Raw genomic sequence first — 20,615 nt, forward strand, 5'->3', positions numbered from 1 at the left:
GATTGATGGAGTTACGGATTGATGGAGTTACGGATTGATGGAGTTACGGATTGATGGAGTTACGGATTGATGGAGTTACGGATTGATGGAGGCTGCGGTGTGGGAGAACGCCTTAGAGGAAGATGCTGAAGGTACAAATAGATGAGTAATAAGAACGAATGAGGATGCCGAGTATAGATACATGAATCTGAACATAAATCTGTATATTTATGTTAAGTGGCTCTGGTTTTGAGGTTCTGGGGTAAAAACAAACATTTGGCCAATCAGCATTGCTGAGTTCATTGCTTTTGGCAGCTGGAAATGTTTTATCTACCATAGAAAATGACAGGAAGTCTGTATCACTATGGTGATGAAGTTGATAATGGCGAACAAGGGAAAGACCGAATTCTCCATCTTGTTTGACAAAACAGAGGATTTTGCAGCTGGCTGCTCAGCTTCTGTGTTTTAACAATTTTAGTTTCCATATTGCTCTGCTCTTTTCTGCTATTTACTTCCTCTGTTCATGATGTTCTGATCAGTTCTGAACTTTGTGGTTTACTTGATGGTTACGTTGCTCTGGTTAGCATAATGCTAATGCTGCTCTGAATAACTGTTTTCTTTTTTAAATTGTTAACAATGCTGATGCTCCTGTTGTTATGATGTTGACGTCTGGTTGGTATCTTGATGTTTGCGGGTCAGACGGCCCTTCAGACGCCATGATGGACAAGGAGGAGCTGAAGTTTTGTTTGCCGACTCAGATCTTTGAACATTCATCTGTTAGGTTTTTCTGAGTCTTGACTCAGTGTTAAGAAGCAATAAGATTTTCTTAAACGTTTAAGTTCTAGAATGTGTGTATGTGATCCTTTTGCTTGTGAAATGTTTGTTACCTTTTTGGGTGTGTCCTTGTGGCAGCCATCTTGGAACCTACTAAGGAGGAGGCCTGCCTCAAACCCAGCTCTTTTATAGAAGGAGTCATGTTTACTGGAGTTTGATTGGCTGGGCAGTTAATTGAGAAGGCGGGGACAACAGTATATATAGAGATTGCTAGCTAGGAGACTAAAAGACTGATGGGAAGTCTGCCATTTTGTCTCGTGAGTGAACCATGCTGTGCTGAAGGAGGCCTATTAAATCACCTTTATTTATGGTACAGCCAACTTTGATGAGTTTTCCTTCCACACCTCTCAGTGCAACACTCAGATTGGATTGCTTCCTGTGGTGGTTCCAGCAGGACAGGGTTAAGTCCTCTTGATTTCTGGGTTGTACCTGAGATTATTTGATCCTGTTTCACTGCCACTGTGTTTTATTTCTTTTAGGCAGGAAGGCCTCTGCTGTCTGGCATCTAGTCGATCAGAGAAGCTCAGCTTGATTGAATGTAGCCTGCTGTTTGTTCAGAGTTAAACATTAGTTTGTTTTCACAGTTTTGGGTCTGATTCTCTGTCAGCTGTTGACAGATTTAATGTTTAGACCTCACATTTTCTGCCTGAGCTCCTCTGTGCAGGTGTTGCAGATCTAGAGCACAGAGTTTAGAAAGTTTCTGCTTCTTCCTTTCGTTCTCGCTCTTCGTGTTCACTATCTGCCTCCTGATGCGTTTGGTGCATCAGGAGCCGTTTGGTGCCTCACCAAATGCACCAAACGGCATGCACCAAATGCACCAAACGGCTCCTGATGCATTTGGTGCATCAGGAGCTGTTTGGTGCATCAGGAGCTGTTTGGTGCATCAGGAGCCGTTTGGTGCATCAGGAGGCACCAAACGGCTCCTGGTGCGTTTGATGCAGGCCTCTTCTCACCTCATAATGAATGTTTGAGTTTGTCTTTATTTATTTTATGTAAGACAAGTTGTTGTTAGTACATTTACAACAACCTCAGCTGACCAAAGTGCTTCATAACAATCAGAAAATCACAGGAAGATTAATAAGGAAATGAAATTAAGTTTTATTTTAAAAATAAATAAATTCACAGCAAAAGACAAAGAAAATACAAATAAAAACCAAGACACTTAATTTTGGTTGCAGCATTTTCCCAAAAAAACTCAAATTTAATACATTTGTAAACGATGTAAAAAGGTCTTTGAACCTTTCTGTCTGGTTTTTAACACAAATGGATTTTTGTGTAAGAAAAAGTAAAGTGTTTATTATGAAAGTGAATTTGTTAAAATAAATCCTATTCAGGAACTTGCAGTTCAAACCAGCAGTTTCTTCCTCTAATGTGGCTTACTTGACCTTTGACCCCTCTGGTGGAAACTAAAGAATAATAATTTTTTTTTTTCCTTTTTGTTTAACGATGAAGAAAAATATTTGATTATTCTTGATGTTAGAAGTTTTGAACTCGAGATGTTAAATGTGGTCCAGATTCTGTAATAAGATGTAAAACATCAAATGTTTTTGATTCCTGGAGAACATTTTCAGTTTGTGTCTCATCATATCAAAGTCCCAGAGAGGACGGGTGGACACATTTGGACAGAGATGCAGGATTTCCAAATCTGTTCTTCATAAATAAGCAATAATTCACACATTAAACTTAAAATTAGATTTTATTTTCTTATATTTCGTCTTCTGACCATCTGGATGTGGAAATGACACGATGAAAATATTCATTTGGACAAAGATGATTTATGTTTCTCTCTCTTTTCTTTTCCCAGGTCCATTAACAGAGGAGCCTGAAAGAAGATGAATGAATCATTTTTAAAATAATTCAAAGAAGAAATTCATATTCATCTGGATTCACTTATTGGACTTTCAAAGGAAAACAGTAATGCCTAAAACCAAAGACAAACGTGGAAACAGGTTCTCCTGGTTCTGTTGCTGCAAAACGGCAACAGAACCAGGAGAACCCATGACTGAAACATATTATGAGGCTTATGATGCACATTATAATTTAATTCCTCAAATTCGTTTCGCTACAGAATCATCATCTACATCAGAAATAAACTGGATTTATGATGAAGAGGATTCTGAACCAATATGTAGAGGAACTCGGTGTAAAAACGTAGCCTTTTCTAGAACGGTTCCACCAGGTCTTCTGTTTGAACTCGGATCTTTGGAAAACCATGAGCCCAGAGCTTTGCCTTGTTTAACCATGCTATCTGATACTGACTTAATCAGTGACCGGCAAAAGGATCCATTTCCTGAGAGCAGCAGCAGAACCAGTGAAGTTGTGGAGATCGAACCAGCTGCTGATCAAACTCTCCCTGATGAAACTGAACCTCTGATCAGATCAGAAAACATCAAACCTGCTGAAACCCAGACGGCCGACCTCCATGAACAGCTACAAAACCTCGAGATAAATGAGAGGATAAAATCCTCCTCCTGTTTGTCTCAGAGCTGTCCATCATGCAGTCAGGATCCTCCGTTAGACGTCAGTATCTTACCCAGAGCTGCTAGTTTACCCACCATGAAGCTCCAAAGCAGCTCTGAGGAGTTCACTCCTGGTTTCTGTGGGGATCCAGATGATGAAAGCTGCTGGTTCCAGTGCTCCGGTCCAGGCCGGTACCAGTGCAGAGTGAGCGGCCTGGTGTTTGACATGACGGGAGGAGGAGACGTGTTTTACAGGGTGGTTCCCTGGAACAGGAGCTTACTGAGCCCACATGGCAAGAAGCCTGCAGGACCTCTGTTTGACATCAGCTGCCAGCAGCGGTCTGTGGCTCGGCTTCATCTGCCTCACTGTGAGGTCCGCTCCACAGGACGATGTCACTTCCTGTCAGTCGCTCACCTCCATGATGAAGGCGTGGAGTTTATCAGGCCTGAGAGGATCACAGAGACTCACATCGTCATCAGCATCACAGGGTTTTCTGCTTTTGGGAACGTCAAGGATGAAGATTCTCCTCCTGACCCGGTCCGAGCCTTGGTTCTGCTGTTCTACAAACCTCCAGCTGATCCTGATGTCACTTCCTTCCTCAATTTGTTGCTTCTTCCAGGGAATGTTGTGATCCGGGATTTGAAGCGGACCAGGAAGAAATTATTTGGACTGGAGACGTTCATAGATGCTCCTCCACACTGCAAACTGCGTCCAGAGGAGACCTACTCTCTGTCCACCAGTCCTGCAGGAGAATCGGTTCTGGTTCAGCCCACAGAAGCAGAGTTTGACCCAGAATCCTACAGCAGCTACTTCACCTCCATCCAGGTGATTTTCAGCAGCATCACTGGAAACATTAAGCTGAGCGTGAAGGAGAAGGAAACCTCCTGCTGCGTTTGGGAGAGACGTGTTTGTCTTTTAGCTCACAGAGTGAAACCGGGTCTGCCTTCTGACGAGCAGCTGAAGGAAACCCGGACCAGAATCATCGATGGGATTTCAGAACCGGTTCTGCAGAGTCTGCTGGACAAACTGCTGGAGAAAAAAGTCCTGAGTGATTCTGAGAGGGAGGCGGAGAAGGTCAGAGGAGACAAAGGTCGAGTTTTAGTCGACACGGTGAGGAGGAAAGGAGCTGCTGCGAGTTCTGAGATGATCTGTTTCTCTGTAAACATGTGGGGCTGATCTGTGAGAAAGTGGAACCAAACCAGTAGGTGATAAACTGAAGGGGAAGATATGGAGTCATAAACCCAAAGACATGTCAGAAACTATTTATTATAAACCTATCCTTTAGGAATAAATCTGCTCTGTTACTGAAATGCTAAGAGCAAAAGAGACGCTTGCATCCCGTTTGTTTGTTTAAAAAAAAACAAACAAAAAAAAAACAATTTTTTTTTTGTTTTCTTTTCTTTTAATTTTCCTAGAAACGTAAACAAGCAAAGCTTAGCCTGGCGGCAGGGCTAGTAAAGCATGGCGGGCCGCCAGGCTTATAATACACTGGGGGAAACCCTGAATTATATTATGTGATTGATGCTTCCCTAATAAATTAGCCACAGTTACTGAAATCCCCATTTCCATTTCGTTCCTCTCTCTTATATATTTCCTTCTGTTTCCCCGCAATAAGAACAATCACCTGATGGACGTTTCCCTGTTATTTTAAACCGCTATCTAAACGAGTAATTCTCAACCTCATCCATCCATTTCCTGTACACTCTTGTCCCTTAAACTATTTTTTTCATCACATCCTGGGTCCGCTGCGTCCATCCCCACCATTCTCATCAACACATTTCATGACTCTGTTGGCTGAACTCATAGCATAGCTAAGACCTTAAAGCTGCAGCAGGTAATGTGTATAAAAATGTTTTTATATGTTAAAACTGTCACCATGTCATGACAGTAAGAGACAGATAATCTGTGAAAAGATCAATCTCCCCCATTTCTTACCTAAGCTGTAGGTAAATAGCTTGATAGCTGAAGAACAATACTGCAGCTTTAAGGCTAGTGGATTGTTAATTTTATTTTAAAAAATATTTATATTTTAGGACATTTTTGTTACATACTGCAGCTTTAAAGGCTCTATTTATTTGCCCCATTAGATTCTTGAGGATCACATAAAAACCTATGGCGGACCAGATTTGGTCCCCTGGCCTTGAGTTTGACACTTGTGTTGTTTTGTAATGTAACATGATAATTACACGTCTGTTTGGCTTTAAACTGTAGTTGTCATGTATGAATTTTGAGCATTTATGAGTAAACAATATAACACTGTAACAAAAATGTAAAAACATTTGTAAAATGTTCATTGATACTTTATAAATGATCAATAAATTCTGAATATGGAAGTTTATTAGTTGATGTTTTGGAAACACACACACCTACACATGCACACACGTTTGCGTGGCTATCTTTGTGGGGACTTTCCATTGACTTCCATTCATTTCTACAGCCTAAATCTACCATTTACCCTTTTCCATCACATACCTAACCCTAACCAACCAAAACTCAATTCACACCTTAGCCCTAAATCCCAAAAACAGGGTTTCCTCTTGTGGGGACCAGGCTCCGGTCCCCACAAGGAGCAATTGCTCCCCACAACGTGGTATATGTCAGGAAAATCGTCCCCACAAGGTATTACAAACAAACGTACACACACACACACACACACACACACACACACACACGCACGCGCGCGCGCGCACACACACACACACACACACACACACACACACACACCCCTTTAGGGCTGTCTGAAGTTTTCTTTGAATTCTGCTCTATTTGTATGAAATATCTACAGCACTTAAAAAGTAAGTGAGGATTTAGACCAAGTTTAATAGTGAAAAAGATGACAGAGTGAAATTAACTTGGCTTTATAATAAATCTTTTATAAATCAAATGTTTCGCAAATCACAAACTGCGTTCAAATAGTTGAGCTAGAATAATCTGGTTCAGCTTCGAAAAGTTTGGGTTTTGTAGTTTTTAAAGTAGAGATGATTAACGATGGTCAGGCGTTGCCCTGAGCCGTTTCCCCCATCAGGAGTAAACCTCAGTAGTCACACATTTCACTGTTATAGACGCTTCATTTAAGCTAACTCCACTCCGATACAATAAATGAACCCACGAAAACTGTTTGGGTGACTTGAGGAGGTTTGACTTACATTTCCTCATTTGCTCTGACTCGGCCGGGTCCTCTTCGTTATTCCTGAATGGTTTTTTTTCACAAGTTGCCTTTCAGTTGTTACAGAGAAACTGGTTGTTAACAGGGAACCGAACTAAAGACCCAGTACAAACTTCTGACCTAAAGAATGAATCATTGGATAAATGTAGGTAGTTTTAAAGGGAAATAAAGCAGGGCGTTACATAACGCTTCCTCCTCTGTTTCTCTCGGTTTACTGATAGATTACTAGTTTAATAAAAATGCGCATACTGCCCCCTACTGTACAAGTGTAAAACTTCACTTCATCATCATCCTAAAGTCTCTCCTCAAACTGGTTTCACCAACAAAAAGTCATTTCCAGTTCCTCACACCTTCTGGTTCTCCATTAAAGTTTGTTTCTTTCCCGTCTCTTTCACTTCATTTCTAAAGTTTCTCTTTTCATATTCATGTCTTTTGCAGTTTGTCATTTAATGTTCCAAATTTTTATTAGATTTACCTTTAATGGTCAAGATTGTCTGAACAAAGAATTTTACTTACAATGCTCACAGCTCACAGATGTTAAGTACAAATGTCCAAACTTTAGAGAGAAAATAACATAATGAATAAAAGGAACTGTATGTATATGTATGTGTAACTATTACTTTACATAAAACACTGAAACACTGTGACAGTATATCTTTGAACTACTTAGGCTGTAAGATGTTCATTTACATCAGAGACAACATAAAACTGTCTGTAGCTCTGACCTGAAGGTAAAGGTTTAGACAGCTGGTGTCCAGGATGTGTGGGGTCTGCAGACATGCTCACTGCTTTTTTTCTGACCTTCAATAAATGCTTGTTGCAAACTTAAATTTTCAATGTTGGTTTAAATTTGATATGAAAATAAGAAGCTTTATTTGAAATAGTTCTATAATGAAGCATTTTTATTTACTTTCCATATGCAGAAATGAAAAGAAAGGAAATAAACCATAAAGGACAACAAAAAGAGCAAAAGCAACAACTCATTAACATATCTTCCAATTTTATTTTTTGATATTTTTACAAAGCAGCATCTTCACTTTAATGTTGCAAATATTAATCCTCATGCTATTTCTAATAAAGTAAAAGGTTATTTATAAATTAAAAACATCACACATTTAATTAAAATTAGAGTTGTGAAGGTACATGCAGTTATTTTTGTATGTTTTTAGTTCTATATTTACATTAAATTGTAATATTTTGAGACAAATTACTAAACAAATAAATGTACATAGACATTACCAATTAAAGCAATTAGAGGTCTAAAGATTAATTCAAACATTTGTCCATTTTGGAAGCTTGAACTAGATTCAGGATTCATCCAGAAATCTTATTTAAAGTATTTTATTTTGGTTTTTCCACACAAGAGGCAGATGGGGAGATCTAAATGTAGCAGCTTCAACATTATAAGTGCAAACATACACATTAGATTAACAGCAACAAAAACAGTAATAATAAATAATAATAATGCACTGTGGTGGATTATTTTGAGCTTTTAATTTTTTATGAAAAAGCTTGCTCCGCCCATAAACCTGCCCTCCCCTTTTTCACTTCCTGGTAAGATCCTATCCTAACCTTTGCAGGGTTAGGATTTCTCTTTCTCCTGCTTCTCAGTTTTTAGGATTTCGAACATTTTTCTCTTTATTGTTTGTTTTTTGTTGCTATGGAGCCGAAGACTTGCACGTCCAGGTAACCCTAACCCTAACTCTGCTCTGTAGGGTTTAATGTAATAAATGAACCTTAGAAGATATTATGTTTGGATTGATCTGTTTCTCTTGTCTTATTAAAAGTGTCTGCAGAAACAAACTGAAAGTAGCGACGTGTTGAACAGCTCACAGTGGTTTAGTTAAACTTATTCTGAGGAAGTTCCCAAACAATTACTTTTACATACATAATCGCTCTAGAACGACAACTCAGATGTTCTGTACAACTTTAGCACAGTTCTAACCTGTTCAGTAAGATGTTGATATTATGTCTGGTAATAAGATGTTGCCATGAATAACTAACCGTTGTTACTTGCTATTCACTCGTATTTGCAGAATCTTCCACCAGCTTTTCTCTCCCACCTCACATGAAGCTTCACTATTGTCTGCTAACACCTCCTTTACGTTGTCTATCAGATCTTCCACTTGACCTGTATCTGAATCCTTATTTTCAAACAGAACGCACCTCCCGCCACACATTTCAGCTATTTCTCTCAGATCAGGCTGGCATTGATGTAAAAAGGTTTTCAAGCTCATCGCGGCCCGACTCAGATCGTCTCCATGAGTGAACAGGATGATCGTTTGTTCACTGACTTTTCTCCCAAACATTTTCTTTAACTTTGTCAGGATGTCTCTCTCCCCGTCTGTAAATCTACTAACCTGAAGGACGAGAACAAACACACAAGGATGAGACCCACACAGATTTGTGCAATTTTTCAGAAGTTTGTCTCGGACTGATGATTCCATGTCGTCATCAAACATGTCAGGTGTATCAATCACTCGAACATGTAAGCCATTTATCATAGTTTTTCCCAGCTGGCACATTGTGGTCACCGGTTTTGAGCTGCTCTTTGCCAGAAACAGTTTCTCTCCCAGGATTGAGTTTCCAGTACTGCTTTTCCCAGTCCCCGACATTCCCAGTAGGACAAGATTCACTGGGCCTGGAAATGTAACATCAAAATGAATATTTATTACCATGACATTCATCTACCTTTCAAGTAAAAACATAATTGAGTTGCACATTTTCAAATGCTCTTAAAGAACAAAAAAATCTCTTTTACAATCATTTTTTACATCTAGGTTTTAGATTTAATTTGAACACATTAGAAAAAAACATGCTTGCAATATTATGAGGGGAATTAAAGATACAAACTTACCATTCATTGTTATTTGGCTGTTAAAGTTGAATCAGAAAAAAATGTGGATCTTAAGAAAGACAGAAAAACCAAACAGAAAACTTTTATGCTTCCCATTTTTCATGTTATTTTATATTTGAGCGATATGGTTCATTTTATTTTAGAATCCAATGTCTAATAATGAGAAAGAAAATCTACTTTAATGCTGTGAATGGATAAATAAGGAAATTATTTTACATTTTAAATAAGATTTATATAAATAGTGACATATATTTTATTTTTTTTCATAATAAATATAATTTTTCTAAATACTAAATCTAATGCTACAATAGTGAATAGTCCTAAATTCAAAAGTTCGTTAAAGTTAAATGAAGTTGTCTCTACTTACTGTGAGTCAGTTTCTCAGCAGGTGAGGGCTGGACTCATGTCAGTCTGTTTTATATGAATGAGTGGCTCAACCTCCTGAACGATTGGCCTGTTTTTGCTACCTATAAATAACAAACACAGGATTTGTTTATTCATTTGTCTGATGCCCATATCACAGACTACATGGCTTCATTTAAACCTGGTAAGCAATTAATTATTTTCCTCTGCTTGTGCTCAAACTTCACAAAATGTTTGTGCAGTGAAAAAACAATGCAGAGCTAAAAGAATTAAAATATAAATCAACTGAAAATAAAAGATCTAATCAGAAACTCTAAATTGTTGCAGGCCGATCTCTGAGACTTGTGATGATTGGAAAAACAGGTGTTGGTAAAAGTGCCGTCGGAAACACAATCCTGGGAGAAGAGCGGTTTGAATCTCGTCCAGCTTCAGAGTCGGTGACCACGACCTGCCAGAGAGAAGAAACAACTTGGAGAGACAGATTAATTACTGTGGTGGACACACCTGGCATCCTGGACACTGACAGAACAGAAGAGTTCATTAGGAGGGAGATAGTCAGGTGTGTCCAGGTGTCCACTCCAGGTCCTCACGTGTTCCTGCTGGTGATCCAGGCTGGAAGATTCACCAGGGAAGAGAAAAACTCAGTGGAGGCCCTGCAGGAGCTGTTTGGTCGCAGAGCGGACCAGTTCATGATTGTCCTGTTTACCCGCGGTGGAGACCTGGACTCAAGCATCCAAGACTATGTGAGAGAAGGTGATCCAGAGCTTCAGAGACTCATCCGAAGATGTGGGAGCAGATTCCACGTCTTTGAAAACAGCAGCAGGGACGGAGAGCAGGTGGAAGAGCTGTTCAGGAAGGTCGAAGAGATGGCGGCAGCAAACGGAGGAACCTACTACACCAACGAGATGTACGAAGAGGTGGAAGCAGCCAGAAGAGCCGCACATCCTGTACAAGAAAACCAGTACAGCTTCATTGCTTCACTCGTACGTCGCATCAGGAATTTTCTAAATATTCTTAACAGAGATTAGAAATGTTGTCCTAAAGCTCATATTAGTAAACACAATAAAATTACTAGAGTACTTATCGAAATGATGTAGAAAACTTTACCATAATTACCCAGAAGGAATGATTAAATACTGAAAATGATGTAACTGTATTAATAAAGTCTGATTGTAATATCTGTTACTACTACCTATTATTTTCTGCTTTTGTTTCCCATGATTTTCACATGAATTTCTTCAAATATAAACCACAATAAATGACCAACCAGAGTTTTTCCTGATCCCAACCATGAATGACTGAACTGATGTCAGATGAGACAAAGTTTATTACACAGGAATCAAGGGAAGTAATGCTTGGCTAGTGTTCAGGAAGAAAAAACCTACAGCACTAACATGGCTATAAACATTACTCCACTGTGATGTTTATTTTTATTTGTGCATTTGAGATTATGGACCAGGAAGCTGGTTAATAACATAACGGCACAAAGGTAAGCATGATGTCATCACCTTCCTATGATAATGGTCTCAGTCATTTCTTGATTCTGGGGATGCAGACCAGAACCAGGAGACCTGAGAGGTCTGGAAGGTTGCTATGACAACAGAAAGGCAGATTTTTAATCTGTTCAGTGATTTATAACAGTATTTTAAAGTCTATTCTCTCAGTGGACGAACTGTAGAACTAGGTGACGTTCTCTAACTTCCTGGTTTTAGTCAGAACATCAACAGCAGCTTCTGGATCAGTTGCAGCTGCAGGATGTTTTAGTCAGACCTGAAGACGCTGCTGCAGTAATTAATGTAACTGAAGGGAAACGCATGGATGAGTTTCTCTAGATCTTGCTGAGACATTAGTTCTTTAATTTCTCCTTGGCCTGTAGTTCTCCAGTAGTGATTTGTCCAAATTGTTCTTTTTTTTATCAGTGGTTTGATAACTTCTGTTTTTAAAGCCTGGGGAAAAACACCTGCTGGGAGGATGAGTTAGTATTTATCAGATCAGATGCATCATCAGAGCATTCCTTCATTTCTGCCAATATTATGAGGAAATCAAAACAGCAGGAGGAGCTTAATTGATCAATAATTTATTCCAAGTTTTTATGGTTGAGTTGGTGAATTTTATTGTTTTCTTTACATTTGAAGAGAAACAGCACTACATGTAGTCCATATAAATATTATTTTTTCATGGTTTTGTCTGTGTTTGTGGCCTTAATTTATCAGTTGTCACACAGGGAAGTGTGTGTGAGATGGAGGAGACCTGCAGCAAAGGCCAACAGGCCAGGACTCGAACCTGTGACGAGAACTAAGGCCTGCACCCTGCACCACTGGTGCACCGATCTATAGAGCTAATCAGTTGTGACAGGCAGTGAATCAGCAGCCAGACATCATGTACTGTAATCAGTAAAGACCTTTTAGCACAATCAGAAATCAAGTGATAAGGTCATAAGAACAACAACAGTCGACATCGGCTTAGATTTCTGTGGTATTCACACAACCACATGATGTCAGGGTTTTTGGGGCAAGATGAAAGATTTGTCCATTCTTAGATCATTCAGTTAGAAGCTCTGATTTAAATGGGCATAGTAATTAAGTCAGAAGCATCAAAATGAGTAAAGTTTTGTGCATCAGTTCACTTAGCTGATCCAGTCTTGTCTTGATTCTCAACCAGGCCATGCAGTGCAAATGCTTTCATCTCATCCTGTAAATATAGGCAATGTTATTATCCTCAATATATTCAGGTTGTGCTGAACAAAATCTTTCCTACATCAGAGGGACTGTGATGATTGCAAAGTTCTGCTCCTTCGTTTACTGTTGCTGCTCATCATCCAGTACCGACATGTATTACTTAACATCATTGGTTCTGGACATCAGAACATCTACTAAGATGTTCTGATGTCCAGAACATCTGGATATCAGTTGGCAGGAAATCTCTGCCAACTGAACTAACTAGGCTGATTGAGAGCCGGAGGGTGAATAGAAACCAAACACAGACTCAGACAAAGGCCTTTCAAGTCATGTGCTGACCTGCATTACGTCAAACTATCACAAATATGTAGACAGGATGTCAGATAAGATGCTGTCTGAGGAGGAAACACGGAAAACCAGCCTACACAGAGAGCAGCTTCCTTTATGAAACTTTATTTTTAACTTTTATTTTTAACTTCCATCTCATCACTTTTTAGGTATCTACACATCTGCAGGTTCACTCACAGTAAATCCTCCATTTTTCCTCATCTGCCTGATGACTCTGACCTGGTCTCCTTGTTTTTACCCACTATCAGACTAAAAGGCTTTTTATAATTTAATCGTTTCGATCTGCCCAAAATCTTTGAACTTAATTAGGAGTCAATGTGAACAGGATAGAATATCTTGAATGAGCTCTAGTCACATATTATAACACAGGTACATAAATCCTCAATATGTCCTATAGATCTGTCCTCTACAGCACAATGCTGGGCATTGTCTTACCCAATGCAAACTGGTGTATCTTGAGTATTATATCTAATCCATAGTCTAAAATGTTTGCTTCTGTCCGTGCAGCTTGTGGCAGATGTCAACAGCCTGTTTCATCCATCTCTGTACCTGTTCATGGAGATATTTGCTGCTGAATCTGATGTGGTTGGAAATGGACCTGAAGACGTCTGAGGTCTTTTCAGGAAGCCTCCCATTATCTCCATTTCAGAGAAATCCTTCAGGTTTTATGACTGTTATTTCCAGTAGACCAGTATTATTCATTTCTTACACTGGGGCAGGGATATTATTCTTTACATTATTCATTTTGAGAATATTAGGATGTCACTTCTCAGCTCTTCTGAACGGTTTCTGCACACTTTGCAACTGTTAGATCAGTGGAGCCCAAAGTGGGTCCTGGAGGCATCCTGCATGTTTTATTCTCTCCCTGGTGGTAACAACCTCCTCAGCAGGTCAATGTTCTCCTTAGGTCTCTAATGAGCATCATTTGATGCAGGTGTGTTAAACCAGGGAGAGACTAAAACATGCAGGATGCCGGGCCTCCAGGAACCACTTTGGGCTCCTCAGTGTTAAATGAACTGACTTTCCCTCTATAGCAAATTAGCCTCCATTACTATTATTATTATTGATTAATTTACTTTTTTCTCCTTTTCCTATGCACACATTGCTGATTTTTCTTTCTGGAAGTTCCCACCCATTGTAAAGTTTAGTTTTTTTCTCTGTGTTAGTTTAGGTTTCTGTGTTGTTTTCAGTTGAGTTGTCCTGTCAACCCCTTGATTGTCCCAGCTGTCCCTTGTTTCCCCTGATTCCCTCCCCTGTGTATGTTTACCCACCTGTTCCCTATCAGGTCTAATGTCATTGTCTCTATCTGTGTAACCAGTTACCTCTTGGTTTGGACTTTCACTAGAGATCATCATTATTGCTCTGAATCTTGGTCCTCGGCTTCCATCCTCACCTCCACAAATCATGACATCATCCCAGAGCCAGGCAGACATTTGGGCTCAAATGTTTCATTTATTTAACATTATTAAGTAAATGAAACATTTACCAACATGTTGATGTTTAACGATGACACTTGACAAACTCTAATGTTTACTGTGGTGCTTTAATGAGTTTTGTTTTTATGATGTGAAGCACTTTGAACTGCTTTGTTGCTGACATGCTATACAGATAAACCTGATTGATCGATTGATTGGTATTTTCAGTTTCAGTTCAAAGTATATTACTGAAGAATGGTCACAAGAATATACCACACCAGACAGGAGAAACAAAACTGCTGAAATATTTAGTTTCAGTTAATGTATGGTTTTCATTTGTCCTAAAGCAGAAAACCACTGAACGTCTGTTTCTGTCACTGCAGACATTTTTCCTTTATGTCATATTTGACCAAAAGATCCCACATGGTGCCATTGGGGACATGTGATCGTCTCCCACACATCACGTCTCTGTGGGTGACCATTTCATAGCATGAGATATTTAGATTCATTTTTTTATTTTTAATGAATTATGTAATAAAAACACAAACATTTTTACATAGGAATGGCATTTATTATTCCAGAATTTCAGATTAAACAAATGGGTTGTCAGTATTCACAGGGAAAATATTAACATTATTATTAGCAGTAGAGTGGAAAAAATAATTAAGACCTTTAAAAAGAATAATTTGTTCAGATTCCAGTTGGGCATTAACCAGTTCAGAGCACAGTCATTCAGATAAGACATTTTATTATTAGGAATACAGCAATCATTATTTAGCATGAAGAAATGATGGGATTAACATTTACATGTATTTGGGTTCCAGCACATATTGGGATTAAATGAAACGAAACAGCAAATTGGGAAGCAAAAAGACAACAGGATAAGAAAAAAGGTGGTTTTATAGGATACAAAAGAGAGGAGAAACTTTTAGCAACAGATTTGGACACACTCATTATTCCAAATGAAAAAATATAATCCTGGAAATTCTCATTATGGTGAAGAAAATGAAACAATAGGACATTTTTTAGTTTGTAGAAGAGGAAGGAGATTAATGTTGGAGGAATTTAAGAAGAAACATTTACTTTACACGTGTGCTACAGGAAAATGTAGATAGTAAAAGTATTTACATTTTAATTGGGATTTTTGGAAAACAAAGTTGATGATAATACTTGTAAAAACTGACATTTTGAGCCGCACTCCATATCAGTACAGATGAAGGTAACCTTTAATTTTCTTGCCAACAGCCAATAAAAACCAGGATAAAGAAGAAAAAGAAGAGCATCTCCTGAACTCTTCAGCTGTTTCAGATTTCCCCTGAAGCAGCTTGAAGGTGAAAAACTGCTGCAGCTGGAGGAATTCAGGAAAACCAACATGTAGCTTTGTTTCCTGGCCCCCTGCTCCACAGTAGAGCTGGTAGATGGAGCTGGATGTCGACCTGCAGCAGAGTCACATCCACCTGCTGTTTCCTTCCTGAACGTCTCCAACCAACACAGATCCTCAGCTGAGCTGCTGGAGGCTCTGGAACAACTCAGAGGTATTTTTGAATATGAAATCTAACGGAACCTCAATTACTAGAAATTTACTGGAGCTCTGACTGGGATCTTCTTCCAGTTTGGTTGGAAATAAAAACATTATCTAGAGAAAAGTTCAAGATAACCTTTGGGAGACAGTCATGCATCAAGAAATGAAGCTGGATGTCTGTAGAAATAAGGACAGAAATATTATAGCTGAACTAAATCGATCAGATCTTCCAGTATTTCTGCTGATCAGTTCCTGGTTGACAGAGAACTAAACTCCTTCATGCAACAACATTTTGACTGTCATGAGGTTTGTGGTTGGACCAAAAAGCAGACCAGAGCTGGGACCGCAGATCATTGTTAGGTATTTAATGAAAAATGCTGAAAAAACAAACAAAAAGAACAAAAAAATCAAAGGGGGAAAAACTCAAATAAATAATTCAAAATGGGAGAACACAGAAATACAAAAGCAAAGCGAAGAATCTGGATCAGGGTGCCAGTTTCACATCCTGCTGGTTTCCTCAGAGTCTCTGAATGGACCTTCTCTTTGTGGAGAGAGAAAGACATCATTCTTCTTAGCTTCATAAGAAACAAAAATGGTTTTATTTTCTGACAGATGGACTCAAACTGACGGATAGAGAAGCAGGAAGTTAAAATATTTTGTTTTCTCGGTGGGAATCTTTGACAGATCCTGATTTTTTAGCTGTGAGCTCACAGTCAGTTTTCCTGACTGACTGGAAGGACAGAGTACAGCAGTAATTATAATATAGTGAATAATAATCTAATTCCTCTAACAGCTTCTTTGTTCACTATCTTTGTGTCTGGCAGGACTTTGCATCTTTGTGAACGTAGAGTATTTGACAGCTAAATAAGAAACACCGAACTTCAATAAGAAACTGGGAAATAATCCAGCTGTACGACAGACCGTTTCCATGACAACACCAGTTGGGTTAAGGGAGAGGACAGGTTTCTGCGCCACCGCAGCAGAAACCTCATTAAGACAATCTTCTGAGAAGAATGAAGAAGTGCTGCCTTCCTTCAGCAGCTGGAGAATAAAAACCAGGCGCCAAGAACTAAACATGCAAACGCTGGAGGGTGATGGTGTCCATGACGGGTAGCTTTTCCTCACTTCTTCCTGTTTCTGCTCCCTACATGTTGGTCCTCAGCCAATCTATCACACTGACAACATAAACTAAAATTAAAATGTAACACTAAGAAACAACTATGACGTTTGTGGATGAAGAAGCCACTGGAAGGCCCCTCCCTCCATGTGGGTCCGCCATCATCTGGATCAGGGGCAAACAAGATGCAGCTTCAGCTTCCTGATTCCTGACTTCTAACCTCATAAAAATGAAATGAGTAGCAGGAACTCAGGGAGGTGCTGCACTCATAAAACCCAAAGACTCTTTATTCACATCTGACACTGTTAGAGATTTTTTGGTATTATCATTTTGTAATTACTTTAGTTCACATTCAGTCTATAGATTATTGTGAGTTTCTATTTAAAGTGTTCTCTTCCTTATGTGTGTATGCACTGACCTGGAGGGCACGACTGTATGTTTCATCTTTATGTGAAACAGTTAACTCTGTGTTTCTCAGACCTTAATTCTTATCAACCAGAATACCTCCTAACTGCCTGTGAGCAGTCGTATTTTGTCTTGTAAACAGTTTGACCGAGATTTGAACCGGGCTCAGACCGTAGATCAGATATCACACCTGGTACCGGGTTGCTAGATGTTTAGGTTAGAAGTTTTACGACCTCTGTTGTTTTTCCTGACTGCCCCCTTGACAATAAAACAGGGGCTCACGCGGAAGCAGACCAGAACGCTCTGTGAACGGCTCGGAGGAGCTGCTACCAGAGATTTCTCCTTTTGCAAAAGCTTTGTCATAAAATTCATATACGTTGTTTGTGGTTCTTTTATATAGGTTCGAGAAAAATACCCATCAGACACTTCTTTGGCATCACACTGAAGAAACTAAACCACAAGAATGGTTTTCATGGTTCTTTAAAACTCCTGCCAAAACTTACAGCCAGATCTCGCCTGTCCTGTGTGTGATGAGGCCTTCTCAGCTGTCTGTCTCATGAACATTACATTTTCTCAAATTACATCATCAAAATCATTAAGCAAATACACACGATATATATTTTTAAAATTGTACACATTTGTGCATAATATTTTGTCGTTAAAGGGTTATATAAATGGCATTATTTATCTATTGTGGCTTATTTCCACTTTGTGAAAATGTTGTTTATCTTCCCTCATCGTTTTTGAAGTTGAGCTCCAGGTCTGTGAGTCTGGAAGGACTCCTGTCCATCACCCTAATCTTTTGCTCCCTCCACATGTTTTATTTTATTTATTTTTTATTTTTTTTATTTATTTATTTCGAACAGACTGAAAAGACAATCAAGAAAAAAATAGAATAAAACAAACGTAAGAAATAAAAATGTAAAACAAATTATTCTGCCCATGTGACATGCAAATTTTATATTTTCTGTTCTAAAAGGAGCAGGTAGAAGATATAATATCTTATAATGTCCTGCCCCTTTCCTGCTTGACAATTTATCAATTAACTTTCAGAACATCGAAAAGAGACAACTTGTTTCCATTTTACATGATGTTTAACTATGTACAATTATTTTAAATACTATTTATATCATCAATTACATTAAAGACTATTAAACAATCATCTTATATATCCTATTTTGAAATAAGCTCTGTTTTAACGAGTTTTTTAAATTGGTTTACATTTGTACTTTTTTTTTAACTCATCATTCAATTCATTCCAGACATTTACTCCACACACAGATAAACAAAAACTATTCCTAGTTGTTCTAATATATTGTTTTTTAAAATATCCTTCACCTCTTAAATTATAACCCTCCTCTCTGTCACCAAACATTTCCTGTATACTGTGTGGAAGTTTTTACTTCTGACCTTAAACATGAATTGTAAAGTTTTAAATGTTACAAGGTCCCAGAATTTCAGTAGATTTGATTTGATAAATAGCCGGTTTGTGTTCCCAAAATCCCACTTTATGAAGTATTCGGATTAATTGTTTTTGTAAGACATATAATGGCTGTAAATTTGTTTTGTATGCATTCCCCCAATTTCCACACAATATGTTAAATGTGGTGTAATGAGTGTATTATATAGAATAAACAGAGATGTATAGTCCAGGACAAAAGTAATTCCTCTTAGAACAGCAACACTTTTGGCTATTTTAGATTTTACTAGGCTGATCTGTGGTTTCCAGCTAAATTTATCGTCTAATATGACACCTAAGAATTTTATTTTGTGTACTTGTTCTAAATCAACACTGTCAATTGATATTTTAATTGGATTATTTTCCTGTTTTTTATTATTTCCAAATATCATAAATTTTGTTTTATCTTCCAGCTTCAGGTCAGAGCTATGGATGTGTTGCTCCAAAATGTTTCTTCCAGAAAGCAGCAACATGTTGGTAAAATTAAAACTTACTCGTAAACCGCTCGGAGTATCAATTTTTAAAAACACATTTATCAACAGGGGGCGCTGTGGAGAGGTAGGGGCAAAGCAGGACTCTCATGTGGAGGCCTCAGTCCTCGTGGCGGTGGTCACTGGTTCGATTCCCGGCCTAGTGACATTTTCTACATGTCTTCCTCCTCTCCCCTCGCATTGCCCCGTTTCCTGTCAAACTACTTTCAAATAAAGGCCACTAGAGCCAACAAACCTAAAAAAAAAAACATTTATCAACTAAACCACAATAAATTAGATTTTATTTCGGTCTTTATAGTAGATTTATTGACATTAATATTGTAGGATATATTTTTTTGCAAACATTTTTTTCTGCAAACACCAAATTGTGCAACAATCAACATAATCCTGGACGAGCCCCCACTTGCATTCAACTCATTCAAAAAGCTGCAGCATGAATAAACAGTGAGGTTCTTTAAACTGACACATTATAACTCTAACACCAAAGAAACATCCCTCATGCAGGTTTGCATATATTTTACTATGGAGTTTTCTCTTTATCTGTGTCCAAATATAGAGTTTTAATTCTTATAAAACCAAATAAATCATACAGTTCCCAGAAGCATCTTATTCACACAATCAGTCAGCAGCTTAGCAAGTTAATACGAAATTGTGTTATCTTGACTCATGTTAAAATGTGACTAAAATGCTTGTTATTTTTTGTTTCAGTCTGTTTTTGTCGGTAGCCAAGCCACACTGTTTGAAAACTAAACAAGTTGTACGAGTGACTGTTGGCACATCAGGTTTATCAGGTTACATCCTGTAACCAAAATATGTAAAGTTTAATTCAGCTTTTTATCTCGTTTTAATGGCTTCTTGGAAGTTCACAATTATTATTCTCAGGTCTTTGTGAATTTATTTAGATTTTTCCTTGACGTTACATGGAAATTGTTTTTAAAGACCTGCTTTAAAATTACAAAAATAAACATGTTCATCGTCATGGCGACCGAACATCCACAGAGATTAAAGTGTACAGTACATCCTTCATAATCTCTTTGACAGTAAAGTTGAGGGAATTTAGTCCATCAGTGTCGATATTCTCTGCTGTTTTTTGTGTTTTCACAGCGTTTTCTGGATTCACCTCATTGTGCAAGTCTCTTCCATGTTTGATCATTTTGTATTTTGCAATCTGAGCGTCCGGCCGAGTTATGGACATCCCTCTGTGGATGATCCTGTTGTACAGGTCGTCGTCCTCGCCACCCCAGCCCCAGAACGTGTTTGAGAAACCGTTGACCTTCAGGAACTGCTGCTGTGTCAGCAGGGAGACGCCACCAAAGGCAGTTTTTGAGGATAAGATGTAGTTAAATTTATCTATAGCCACTGATAAATGTCTGGGATGGTCAGAACATCTGTAGAGGTTCCTGTCGTCTATTGGCACCAGGTCTACATCCGAAAAGGCAAAACAGTCGTAATCGTACTCCTTCAGTGATTCATTAAATCCGATGTTCATCAGCTTGGCCCGGTTGAACGCTCCGTCTCCGT

At 38.6% G+C, this 20,615-nt stretch overlaps 2 protein-coding genes, 1 long non-coding RNA gene and 1 pseudogene across 5 annotated transcripts; 1 reads left to right on the forward strand and 3 right to left on the reverse strand.

Moving 5' to 3' along the window:
* Positions 1-6,738: 6,738 nt before the first annotated feature.
* Positions 6,739-17,959, reverse strand: LOC106940655 (uncharacterized). The gene is made up of 3 exons (XR_001423160.1): positions 17,439-17,959; positions 16,621-16,626; positions 6,739-6,749 (listed from the first exon to the last, which is right to left on the reverse strand). It is a non-coding gene; the product is annotated as an uncharacterized LOC106940655 (long non-coding RNA).
* LOC106940654 (GTPase IMAP family member 1-like) lies at positions 7,765-9,754 on the reverse strand. 2 transcript variants are annotated; one of them, XM_015023450.1, is made up of 3 exons: positions 9,664-9,754; positions 9,297-9,313; positions 7,765-9,080 (listed from the first exon to the last, which is right to left on the reverse strand). In XM_015023450.1, exons 2-3 carry the CDS (start codon positions 9,301-9,303, stop codon positions 8,449-8,451), a joined length of 639 nt encoding a protein of 212 aa, XP_014878936.1. In that variant the 5' UTR covers positions 9,304-9,313; positions 9,664-9,754; the 3' UTR covers positions 7,765-8,448. The 2 variants fall into 2 exon arrangements, with proteins under 2 accessions (XP_014878936.1, XP_014878935.1); XM_015023449.1 differs by having other exon boundaries at positions 9,297-9,345; positions 9,664-9,752.
* Positions 8,043-10,904, forward strand: LOC106940653 (GTPase IMAP family member 7). 2 transcript variants are annotated; one of them, XM_015023446.1, is made up of 2 exons: positions 8,043-8,125; positions 9,987-10,903. In XM_015023446.1, exon 2 carries the CDS (start codon positions 10,007-10,009, stop codon positions 10,685-10,687), a length of 681 nt encoding a protein of 226 aa, XP_014878932.1. In that variant the 5' UTR covers positions 8,043-8,125; positions 9,987-10,006; the 3' UTR covers positions 10,688-10,903. The 2 variants fall into 2 exon arrangements, with proteins under 2 accessions (XP_014878932.1, XP_014878931.1); XM_015023445.1 differs by lacking the exon at positions 8,043-8,125 and adding an exon at positions 9,808-9,843 and having other exon boundaries at positions 9,987-10,904.
* Positions 17,960-19,375: 1,416 nt separating the features above from the next.
* On the reverse strand, positions 19,376-20,609 carry LOC106940658 (beta-1,4-galactosyltransferase 1 pseudogene; annotated as a pseudogene).
* Positions 20,610-20,615: the final 6 nt, after the last annotated feature.

Source organism: Poecilia latipinna, unplaced genomic scaffold (assembly GCF_001443285.1).
Source record: "Poecilia latipinna isolate Pla-1442-1.1 unplaced genomic scaffold, P_latipinna-1.0 Scaffold3309, whole genome shotgun sequence".
NCBI lineage: Eukaryota > Metazoa > Chordata > Actinopteri > Cyprinodontiformes > Poeciliidae > Poecilia > Poecilia latipinna.